General features: G+C 45.9%; 1 protein-coding gene across 1 annotated transcript in view; it reads right to left on the bottom strand.

Moving 5' to 3' along the window:
- The window catches only part of CUX2 (cut like homeobox 2), a 275,414-nt gene that overhangs the window by 108,478 nt on the left and 154,869 nt on the right, over positions 1-12,067 (bottom strand). Inside the window, exon 2 of the mRNA XM_021073976.1 lies at positions 2,766-2,876. Within this exon, the coding sequence (XP_020929635.1) occupies positions 2,766-2,876 (111 nt within the window). The remainder of the gene's footprint in view (positions 1-2,765; positions 2,877-12,067) is intronic.

The raw sequence follows: 12,067 nt of genomic DNA, 5'->3' as shown, positions 1-12,067 counted from the left end.
CCTATGAGTTCTCTCCAGCATGCAAGAGGGAGGCCTTTTAGAACTGAGTGTCTCAAGATCCCCACCTTAAATGCTCCAGGTTCTTCTAAGACCCGCTGGTGACTCGAGAGAGTAGAGACGGAAGGGGGTAGCAGAGAAAAGCAGGAAAGGAAGAGATGGGCTAGAGAACACGTATTTTAGGTGAAGAATAAATCAATAAATTAACTATGAAATAAGGTTGTGTTGTTTCAGTCCCTGGAAACTATCCTTCTTCTGGGTCCTGGCTACCCTTGCTTATGATTTGTGGCCCCCAGGGCCTCTCAGAGCCAATGATATACTGAAGTTTGCTGGGGATCTTCAGGAGGGACAACGTGTGAGTGCCTGTGAACCTAGTGGATTTATTTGATCATAAGGTGCACGGCAGGCTGAGCATGGAAAAGGAAACTTATGAAGACCTAGGTTCAGGTTGTAAACTCCAATGTCCATGGAGGCTGGAGGAAGTGGACGTGAGGGAGACAGGCTTGGAGGTCCCATGGCAAATCTCAGAACACAGCTGATCAACTGTTTCTGATGACTGCCATGTGGGCGTGGAGCCTCTGTGTGGCCAGACCTATCAAAGAGTCTCAAAAGATATGGGAAATCTGAGTTTTGGGGTGAAATCAGAGATGCTAAATATTGTCAATTTATTGTAAAATTTGAAAGACTGTAATAGACCAAAACAAAACAAAACACGACAAACTGACAGGAAAACTCTGGTCTGGGTTCAGGAATTGTTAGTGTTGAAAGGGGCTCAGAAGCCATCTCCAGTCCCCTGAATTTACAGAGAGGGACACAGAAGACTTGAGAGGGGCTGGCTTGTTCAAGGTCCCAAAGCCAATGAGCGGCACAGGTGGAATTTGAATGCAGGTCAACAGATATCCAAACAGGCTCTGTTGACAACTCCACGCTCAAGTGAATTTAGGGGATTCAAATCTGAGGGCCACCGTGGGGTTGGTGGGACTTTGGGCCAATGCCAGCTATTTCTAGAAGCTTGTTGCCCTGTCTGCTTGACCTCTGGGGGAAAATGAGCAAAGGCACCAGTAGGAGGTGAGCTGGGCACCAGCCAGATGATGTTCTTAAATAAAGCCTTGGCATGACTCTCCTCATCAGGAGAGACTAGTTCCAAAAATGAGAATTTTCAGAGGCGCGACTATAATAGGAATGGAAACTTATTCCTCCTAATTACATAATTGCATAATTATGCAGTATTAAAATTATGTAAGCTGAACTCAGGCTTAAAACCTGGCCTGGATTTCCCTCATCACCTGGGCGTTCCCACGTGGCCCAGGGGAAGGAGGACAAAATGATGGGCTGGGAAAATCCACGGCCATTTCATCTCTGCTTCCCAGAGACGGAAAAGTCAGAGGCAAAACTTCTGGTTCTCCTTCTGGGCAGAAAGACTGGTTTAAAGACTAAGCTGTCCTCTGTTCTAAGAGGGAAGAGAAGGATGTTCAGAATCTCCCTAAGCTTTCTTAGCTCCCACTCTCACCAAGGGCTTGACTTGGCCTTTCTGAAATCGAAACACAGTAGAGAGGCTCAGGTCTGAGAGTCCCTTCCCTTTGCCCAGCGTAGCCTCCCTCTGCCCTCACACCCAATTCCTCCATGGACAAGTGCTAACGAGATCCTACTTCCCACTCTTGCCTTGGAGAACCAAGCCAAAGCTATCTATGGCTTGTGTGAGGGAGATTTCACGGCAAAGAGACTGACCTCTCTGTGCTCGCTTGGTCTGACGCCTTGGTAGGCCTACTTCTTCTACAACTTTCCATGCCCGCCCCCACCGCCCCCTCACATCCGTAAGATGGCAACAGGCCCCCTAGGTGATTCCAACAGGCGGAGTGGAGTCAACATGTCCAGGTCTAATGTCTCCCGACTAGCAGGTCCTGTCTGGCCCTCCTCCAAGATCTAGGCCACCTGAGCAGGTGAGGACAGAGCACTCAACTGTTAACCCTCTGCTGACTACAGAGAAGCACAGCTGGCTTGGGAGTGGGAGGGGTATCCATTGCCTATAATGGCTCTGATGTGGCACATCCCTGCCAACATTACATGGAGTCAGAAGGTTTCATTTCTCCTATTTGTGTTTATTTCCATCATTTAAAAAAAAAATTGAGAAGGAATAGGGGGCTTGATAGAAGAGGAAAAAGAAATCACATATTCACCCCTGTGAAGAAAGAAATGTGTCTATTCCAGTCTCTTCCCTGGGGGATTCCTAGCATTGTGGGGGTTTGGTCACTATCTGGACCACACTCACGGCAGCTGGGAAAGACAAAGCTGCTGGCTGGAGCCACAAAGGATGAGGCGAAGGGGAAGAATGAGGCCCATTTATGAGGATTGGGAGGCAGGGTCAGAGAGGGAGAGAAGGACGGGAGAGGGTGTTAGAGTCTACAGCCGTCATCTCCCGGATGCCAATGGGAAAGCAAAATAAAATCGGGAACTCCAGACCAATTGTCTTTGTGGTCAAGGCCAAGCATTTGATTTAGACATTCATGTGAGGGGAAAAAAGGATGTCTTACAGAGCCCTCAAAAACAATGACTTCCATGGAAAAGCGTCCTGTTCTTACTCCATACAGCACTGCTGAGCACCGCTATACCAAGAAATACCGAAAGGTTGGGGGCTGTAATTTTTCTTTGTGGCTAATTAGCTTCTTTTCTTGTTAGTCACTTATGTCTACAGTTTTCAAAATATAGTTTGAACAGAGAAAAATCTGCATTCCTACTGAGTTAATTCTATAACAGCAACTATACTGTACCTCAGGTACATTTTTCTTAAATTCCCGGCGGAGTTCAATTAAATGTTTATGAGAATGTTCACTCTCCTCCTGCCGTGCAGACAGCTCGGAAGCGACGGAATTAAGCTCCTTCTGGAACAATAAAAAAATAAAAATAAAAAAAAATAAAAGAGAGAGAGAGAGAAAAGAAAAAGATTTTTTTCCTCCTTTTCCTTTTTAATCATCGTATAAAACAGCATTTCGAACAAGTTTTCTTAACTTACAAAAAAGCTGAGAAAAGACAGGATATTGACTCCTGGCACAAATGAATAATTTACGAAACTGGGGTTGCAACCGAAAAAAATATCCAGGACAGCTTTTTTGCTTGTCGGAAGTCAGGCCAGATCAATAGTCTCCCATAAAGTTGGGTGGAGCTGTTTTTTTTTTTTTTTTTTTTTTCCATTTCTCCCCTATCCCTCTGCCCCACCTCTTAAATTTCCAAAGGAGTGATGGCATAAGCTTGTCAGTAACTGTGGAAAACATCTCCAAACCGTGTCAAAATAGTAAAGTGCGGCATATTGTATGGGCATATTATAGTGTAAGAAAGTGCTGTCGACAGCTTTCATATATCAGAGGTGGGAACTGTTCCAACTATGACTTACTTACACTTAAGGGTTCATAAATACGCCTTTTAAGATATAGATGGCTTTTTAATTTCAGTAGATTTTGGAAAAATGAAGGTGCCAATAAGAAGCAAGCTGACCTTTTGTGTATCCTGCAGTAAATCATTTAAGGTTCACTTCAAGTATAGAAATATTTCATTGAAGACTCCTGGATTCAGAAGAAAAAGATTGGAAGGAGCCTTGCCCGCTTATGTGCAATGAAGGCTTCAGACCAGGTTTTTTGCAGGACGTACCGTGGAGGGGGAAAAAAAAAGAGTGCAGGATGGACGTGGGGGAGGCTCCAGCTCACACATGACAGACAGTGTCTGCTGGTCGTACATGTATATTTGATCACCCCTCTTGCAGCTTTCTTCACTTTAATGGTGGCAGTTTCATAAGGGGAGTACAATTCACCATGAGTTGTCATGGATTTCATTTGCATAATTCAAGAAATTCTCTGTTTATGTGGTCTGCTGCTTTCTTGCACCATCCTGAGATGGGCTTTTTTTCTGGACCATAACTCGAAGAGCATTTCTGTATATATCACCCGATTATATTTGCAGCAATCAAGCCCCATAATTTCCTAAATCCGGTGATGCAATAAATTTCTGCAATCAGATTTATTAAAAACACACACGCAGATGCGAGTGTATTTCTAGGGTGAACTCTTTAATCTAACATATGTATGATGAGGCCCGGCACCGTGTTGAAAGACCCCATTTGTCATCGCTAATACGCATTCATCTTGCACACACAATGAAACAGTTTTACCATTAGATAATGAAATAAAAGTACTATTAACCCGCTGCAAATCCTTTTCCCTCCAAGAGACGAAATGCATGGTAATTGTCTTATATCATGTCTGAGAGTCGGTAAATCTGCTCAGTAGCAGTTCACCACAGCACCATAAACCTCGTACTCTTCAGAGGCTGGAGAGCCTACCCCAAACCTGGGATAAGTGTCTCTGCCTGTGGAGCCTTTGGGAGAAATTGGGGATGGAATTTCCATTTCGGGAGAAATGTCTAACCTCTTTGGAGAATCATGAGATTAGAAGCGAAAAGGTTGAGGCAAAAAAGCAACCATTAAAACAGAGGGTCAAGGGATTCGTGAATGCACTGCTCTCCAAGGTGCTGAAACCAATTTATGCCACAGTGCTGGCTACGCCAGCTCCAACATGTAGGGGCTTCCAGTCCAAACGTCCCATGGAATTTTGAGTCAGGTGGAACAAGGTGTTATGAGAGAGACGGGGAGAGAGACAGAAACAATTTCTGACAGTCTGCCAAAGTAACAGAAAAGATAAGAAGACTTCTGGTTTATCATCATTTAAAAACAATTGTAATTTCCAATAAAGAAACCACAATCGATCATGACCAAAACATCGAGTGAGTAAGGGAGAGATCTATATCTGCAGCACTAGGGCTGATCAAAGATCAGGTGGTGCTGCCAGGTGGACAGAACTCACTTGGCAGGAGAGAAGGAACTAGAATGTCATGGTCAATCTGAATTGCGGCAGAGTGCTCACAGTTTTTCTTAGTTTTTCTCATCTATCTTGAAAAGAAAGCTATGATTTTTATATTGCTACAGGACAAAGAAAACTAGGACTTGGTTTAACATCACATGGTTTTGGATGATCATATCTGATACCATGTTTTAAGAATGCCTCTCTTCCAGCATCCCAGCAACCTTGTGGGGGTTGGACTTTGACTCCTCATTTAAAACATCAAACCCAGGTTCCAAAAGGAAATCTCAGAGAAGGGTAGTCCAACGGTCTGATGTGCTGTACCAGACAATGAGGCCATTCAACTGCACCGACTCCCTCCACCCGACCCCCCAGGCTGCTGGTGGGTGCAAATCTGTCTGCTGCATCCGCACTGCAGACAAAGCAGAGGCGAGACCAGATGGGGAACATCAGCAGGCCCCCAAACACAGCTGCACAAAAGCCCAGCTCCTGGTGTCTTTCTGTTCATTCCTCAAAGTGCAGACAATGGGACTGATGTCCATGTTCTTCTCAACTTGGCCTACATCTGTGCTCACCTTTCAACCCCGAATTCTTGCCACATTTCTATGGTAAGTATGCTAACAACAACAACGACAACAATGATAATAGTAAATAATATTAACTACCATCTATTGGGTGCTTACATGTAGCAGGCACCATGCTAAGCTCTTTGTATACATTATCTCACATGGCAAACACATTAACATGTCTGTAAAGTGATTCAGACAGGGACTGAGAAACAAATCACAGTCATTTTTAATCATTCAGGTGTGAATGATCTCCTTGGTGGATTATAAAGACAAAGTTGTATTACCCTGCTCTTCATAGAGCCTCTGCTCCACTTCCTCACATGGTAGGGGGACGTCCAGGGAGCTTGTAAATGTGTAAAGCGTCAAGCACATACTAAGTGTTCAAGAAATGTTGGCTGATATTAATTTAGATAAACTGAGAGTTCAGAGAACGTCCCACTAGATCAGTGATTTTAAGAGTTCTAGATTTCACAGGTCAGTAAAAATCTCACCTCCCCTCACCCTTAATAAGAGGATGACAGAGTATTGCTGAGTTTTACTCTATCCGGCAAAGACATTATAAACCACTCCCTCCTCCTGCTAAAAGATTGGCTATCTGAACATTAACAAAGCAAGACAGCCAATGACAGAATTGACAAGTCTTTTAAAATAAACACATTTAAAATGAAAAAGCTCACAGCACTGTATTTATTTTGAAGGAATGTAAAAAACGCTCATAAACGTAAATCAGCACCGGTTTGAAGTTGAGTTTTAAAAACAAACGTCTGAACCACCATGCATATACACAGCTAGCAGGGCTTCTTCTTTGATGATCAAGCAGAACTTGGGATCCTTCCCACTCAGCCCCCAGGCCCCAGCCCCCAGCCCCAGCCCTAGGGGAGCCATGATTAACACAGCCCCAGACTTTGGGCCAGGCCCAGGCGGGGAGGAGACTCATCTGATTAACCGGCCATCAGCAGCAGACAGACAGCCCGGAGCCCGGCGCAGACCATTCAAATAATGATCATCATAAACAGCCCATTTGCAACTAAAAAGAAATAATTTTAATGAGCTTGAAGCAGATGATAGATGCAGCTGAGGCTCAGGCCAGTGTGCAGAGAGAAAGGAAGCAGGGACTGAGCTGCACCCAGGACCAGGAATGGTAGGAAGAAAGATGCTGGGGGCAGGGAGGAAGGGCTCTTCTGATGGGACCCACAGCCCCACTGATTGCCCATGGGAAGTGTCTACTGCCTGGGGAGGGTCCTAAGCTCCAAGATGGTCTGCCATCAGCTTGCTGGGCAACCCTGGCACTTAGACTTCCAAGGCACTCAGAGTCCTGGAACACATGAGCCAGAAGGAACTTATAAGGTTCTCCAGTCCATCACTGTCTGAACTTTGACCACATATACCCCTCTGTATGCATTTTGCCATATAGCTATTCTACATGAACTGCTGTTTACCCCTATTTTTCTTATTGATTGAGACATGCATAGATTTAAGTTCAATTTTAAGGTCAAATTTTTACACCTTTACAACCACTGCCCAGATAGAGATACAGAATATTCATACTCTAGTGCCCTCTCCTAGTTAGTACCTCCCAAAGCAACCATCCTTCTGACCCTAGCAACACACATAAATTTTGCCCATCCCTGACCTTTACACAAGGACTCCCCCTTTCTTTTTTTAGGGCCACAGTCATGGCATATGGAGGTTCCTAGGCTTGGGGTCAAATCTGAACTGTAGCCGCCAGCCTATGCTACAGCAATGCCAGATCTGAGCTGCATCTGTGACCTATACCACAGTTCATGGCAATGCTGGATCCTTCACTCACTGATGAAGGCCAGGGATCGAACCTGCGTTCTCATGGATACTAGTCAGATTCATTCCCACTGAGCCATCACAGGAACTCCTTCCTCTTTTTTTAAAAAAACAAAAGTCCATTTGAAAAGGAAATTCCTTTTATCACTAGAGGATCCTATGCCATAAACAAATGTCTTTAAAATAAAAGTACAATGAAAACAAAGCACTGCTGTCTGCCTTTGTTCTAAAAGGAGGTTGGCGAGTGCTGGAGAGGCATTAAAGGAGGTACAGTATTAAAAGAGACTTTCCTTTTCCGTTCGAATGAAAAGGAATGGATGAGCACTGAGAAGGGCTAACTGTTGCTCCTGATACAAGTCTGTCTCTTTGAATGTCAGGTCTACTTAACAATCGTCTCACATCCTATCAGTGGGTTAGTTCCCACACTTTAGCTAACACTAACTGAATCTGATTCTCCCATTTTAAAGATGAGGAAACTAAGGCAAAGGCAGCTTAGGCTACCTGCCCAAGCCACACAGCTGGTTAAGAGGCTGGATTTCCTCAGAGGGGAGGGAGCTCTTGGGTGAGGAAGGTAAACTGGGTTATTTATGTGGAGCGCAAGCTGAACATTCTCAGTTCAAGTGTTTGGGAATCTGACAAGAACATGTAGGGTTTTTTTTGTTTGTTTGTTTGTTTGGTTGGGTTTTTTTGTAGGGCTGTACCTGTGGCACATGGAGGTTCCCAGGCTAGGGTTTGAATCGGCAGAGCTGTAGCCACTGGCCTACACCACAGCCACAGCGACATCAGATCTGATGGTGCAAACTACACCACAGCTCATGGCAACGCCGGACCCTCAACCTACTGAGCGAGGCCAGGGATCAAACCTGCGTCCTCATGGATGCTAGTCAGATTTGTTTCTGCTGAGCTACGATGGGAAATTTCAAGAACACTTAGTTTTGAAAGAAATTTAATACATGATCTTGACCTGAAGTGTCAACAGTGTACAAAGCTTTGAGCTAGATGCTATGTTCTTATAGTGGAAATACACATAAGACACAATCTGAGTTGTGCACATTCATGTCAATTTCCCCAGCATGTGTTCACACTCTTCTGGCTCTGAAGACACCCCCATACTTGGACACATCCCCCTAATACCAGCTCTGAGAAGAGACCTTCTAAAAATGATGCCATGATTGCTGCGGATCAGGGGTTAAGGAAGAGAGGACCTCAGATGTTCCCATGCTTTGAAGGGGTTTCATTTAGAGAAAAAAAACTCTTCCTCGACATGTTCCTTTACTGCTCAAAACCCACTTCTGGATCTCCACTGCTCTAGGACAATGGCCACTCTCACCATCTAGGTGTCACTGGGTCTGTGCCAGCCTTTCCCATCTTTCTCCTTTCTTCCCAGACTGAATTCCTTGCCGGAATCCATAGGCACCAGAGTCTCCCAACTCCATGGTTCAACAGACTTCATTTCTTCAGCCCAGATGATCTTTCTTTCTGGCCTCACCCACAGCATGCAGAAGTTCCTGGGCCAGGTATCGAACTTGCACCAGTAATAACCAGAGCCACAGCAGTGACAACACCGGATCCTTAACCTACTGAATCACCAGGGAACTCCCTCTTTTGTCTTTAGTTTTCTTCTTAGTATGTATTACTATCAGGCACACTATGTATTTTATTTCCTTAAATTTTACTTACTAGAATGCAAATTCCATGACAGCAAGACAGAAATTTCGGTCCTTTACCCCTTATCCTCAGTGCCTAGAACTCCTGATACATAGTCGGCACTCTAGAAATGTCTATTGGTTGAATATATGAACGAATAAATGAGTGCTATGTCAGAAACCCTAAAAGAGCTTGGTCTGTCTGGGAAACAAGGACAATGATCAGAGACCATAGACCTGTGTCCTATTCTGGCTCTGACCCCTCACTAGCAGTGTGACCTTGGACCAGAGATTCGACCTCAGTTTTTGTGTCTCTAAAATGGGGGTAAAATTTTGTGCCCCTATGGTTACTGCAAAGATCCCTCGAGAATCGGACTGTAAATAGCGACAGCCCCAGGGATACTGTTTAAACCTCTCACATCTGTCTAGGATCTTCAGTGCCCATACTCTCTCCAATGGAATGTCAGTTCCTCAAGGGTGGAGACTGTGTCTTGTTCACAGCTGTAGCCACAGGCTCTATCTAGATCAAGGCCAGATGCAGAAAAGGCACTCAAAAAACACTGGTGAATGAATGACTGTTAGGTATAAGCATGAGAAGGCCTCTGTGGCAGGAGCAGATGGAGCCCTCTTTATGGGAGCCAAACATCCCATTCTGCATCTTGTTCCATGGAGCCATTCAGGGCTTTGCCATCAGAGTCCCAGGCAAACACTGAGGACAAGGGTTTCTGAGCATGCTGTGGGGCATGGCTGGAGTGTTGCCTCAGAAAGGCCTCAAAGGCTGGATCTAGGAGTGGGGTCTAGGGATGACCTGGGACAGAGGGCACATGCTGGCCTGCCATGAGCAAGGAGACAAGACAAGACGGATGACTCTGCAGCCCGCTGAGATGGATAACTGAGCCGAAGCTGAGAGACAGCCTGGGTTACCAGAGCCATCCATCACTCCCTGCACTGTATGTAAATTTCAGATGCCAAGATGTATTGGGCCAATTATCCGAGGCCAGGGCAAGGGGCGGTACCTTTGAGAAACAGTTCCCAGCCAAGCTGGCTTTACTGCATTCCATCAGCTGGATGAGGGTGATAGTTCACGATCAGGTCAAAGAGCCCACTGAGAGGACTGTGGCCAAACCCCAAGGCCTGGGTGTGTGGGTGAGGCTGCCAGCAACTTCTTAGCAAACTCCCAGTGCAGTGATAACAATAATATGATAACTGTCCCATAGAGGGCTTACTAGGTCCATACTAACTGGCATATAAAAGTTCATTTAATTGCCTCAATAGTGCACGGCATGCAGTGGATTCTCTGGAAACGTCTGTTGAGGGAGCAAATGAATGGTGCTGTGATGCACGTGCCATTTTATACATGGTACCTGCAGAAAAACAAAGCCATTTGCTAGGGTCACACTTTCTTCTGAATTCCTTCCTCCAGATGCTTATGAGGCAACCTTCCCCTGACCTTTCTGTCAGACAAGGAATCATGCAGCATAAAGACCAGGAGTGCGGCTGGGCCTGGTCATTCTGTCTGTCCATCTGTTTGTCTACTTGTCCATCCATCCATCTAGGCACTCACTCATTTACTCAACTATAATTTAAGTGCCTACAAAGTTTCTCAGAACAAGCCAAACCTAGGTCTTGCTCTCAGAGTGTTTGGTCATGTAGGGCGCATAGGCAATTAAAACTGGTCCACCAGGTGCTCCTAGCAGCTCCCAAAGCTCTGGCTTCCAGAACATCCAGGTGGCAATTTGCTTTTAGCTGGAGGCAGGCCAAGAGCCCACATTAGGCAGGCAGAATGGGTTCCAGTCCAGATGTTCTTATTTACTGGCTCTGTGAGTCTGAGCAGACCCTTGGCCTCTGTGCATCTAGGACTTACTGCTGTAACGGCATGCCCTCCCTCTAGTGGATGCAGGCAGGATGAGAGGCTTGTGGCTGGCAGGGGGCCCAGGGGCCTGGAAGGGCTGGGTGCTCAGGGGCCAAGGCTGACACTTGAGCTGGGGCCACAGTCACCCCTAAGTCCTGAGGGGGCAGTAACCTTCCCTGCCCTGGTGTTGGGCTGAGGCCCAGGGTTACAGTGGGGACATTACTCTCGTCAGCAAATCCTGTCCGCTTGATCCAATCAATTCTCATCCTGCTGCCACTGTAAACTAGGCTCGCCTGGGTGACCACAGAAACCTCATCAGTGGGCTCCTCACTGCTGCTGTCATCTTCCTACAGTCCTTTCCCTACCAGACAGCTACAGAGATATAGTTTAAACGTGTCACATCCTGTCCCTTCTCTGCTCAAAACCCTTTCATAGCTGCCATGTGACTCAGCATCAAGGCCCAAGTGCCTCAATGTTAAGGCCCTATGCGACTTAATTCTGTCCTCACTTCCTTTTGCTACCCACCCACTCACTCTCCTTGAGCCACACAAAGCCTCTGCGGGCTCTGGAACATATCACAATCCTGCCACGGGGCCTTTGCACTGGCTGTTCCCTCTGCCCGAAATGCTGTGGGTTTCTTTCCATTTTGTCTTGTTTTGTTTTGTTTTTTCGGTTTGTTTGTTTTTCGTGGTTTTTTTTAGAATTCTACATGGGTTTCTTCCTTGCTTCCTCCAGGTCTTAGCTCTTACACTACTTTCTCACAAAGGCCTGTCCTACCATCTCATTTAAAATAGCAAGCACTTGCTCCCTACCTCACTTGTTTTTCTCTCTGCTTATTTCTCTAAATGGCACTTGTCATCTACACATTTATGTAGTTACTGCTCTTTTTGTTTACTGCCTGTTTCCACTGCCACCCCACCCCCAAATGTCAGATCCAGAAGGACATGGAATTTCTTTGGGCTACTGCTGTATCCCTGATGCTTGGTACACAGTAAGTACTCAATACCAGTTAAATGAACGAATGTATGAATAAAGGAGCAAGTGAAAGATGTGCTGGCCAACCCTGGCCCCAAACCTCCATCCCCAGCAGTTTCCTCCTCATCTCCAAGGCCCCACCCCCATCTCCAAGCATCAGCCAGGAAAACAAGCTAGTTCCTGCTGCAGGCGGGACCTGGAGGTGGCTGTCCTTGAGATAGGATGCCAATCAAACACCTAATTATCTCGCCACGAACCCGGGAGCCACATCCGATCACTTCCTCCTGCCCTTGATTGCTGTTTTATATTCCAGAGTTCTCAGATGTAAAACCTCGTGGCACTAGGAAAATAAAGTGGTCTCCGCTCCAGCGGGTGTCAGGTGAG

The sequence above is a fragment of the Sus scrofa genome, chromosome 14 (genome assembly GCF_000003025.6).
Source record: "Sus scrofa isolate TJ Tabasco breed Duroc chromosome 14, Sscrofa11.1, whole genome shotgun sequence".
NCBI classification, from domain to species: Eukaryota; Metazoa; Chordata; class Mammalia; order Artiodactyla; family Suidae; genus Sus; species Sus scrofa.
This window is presented reverse-complemented; position numbering and strand designations above follow the sequence as displayed.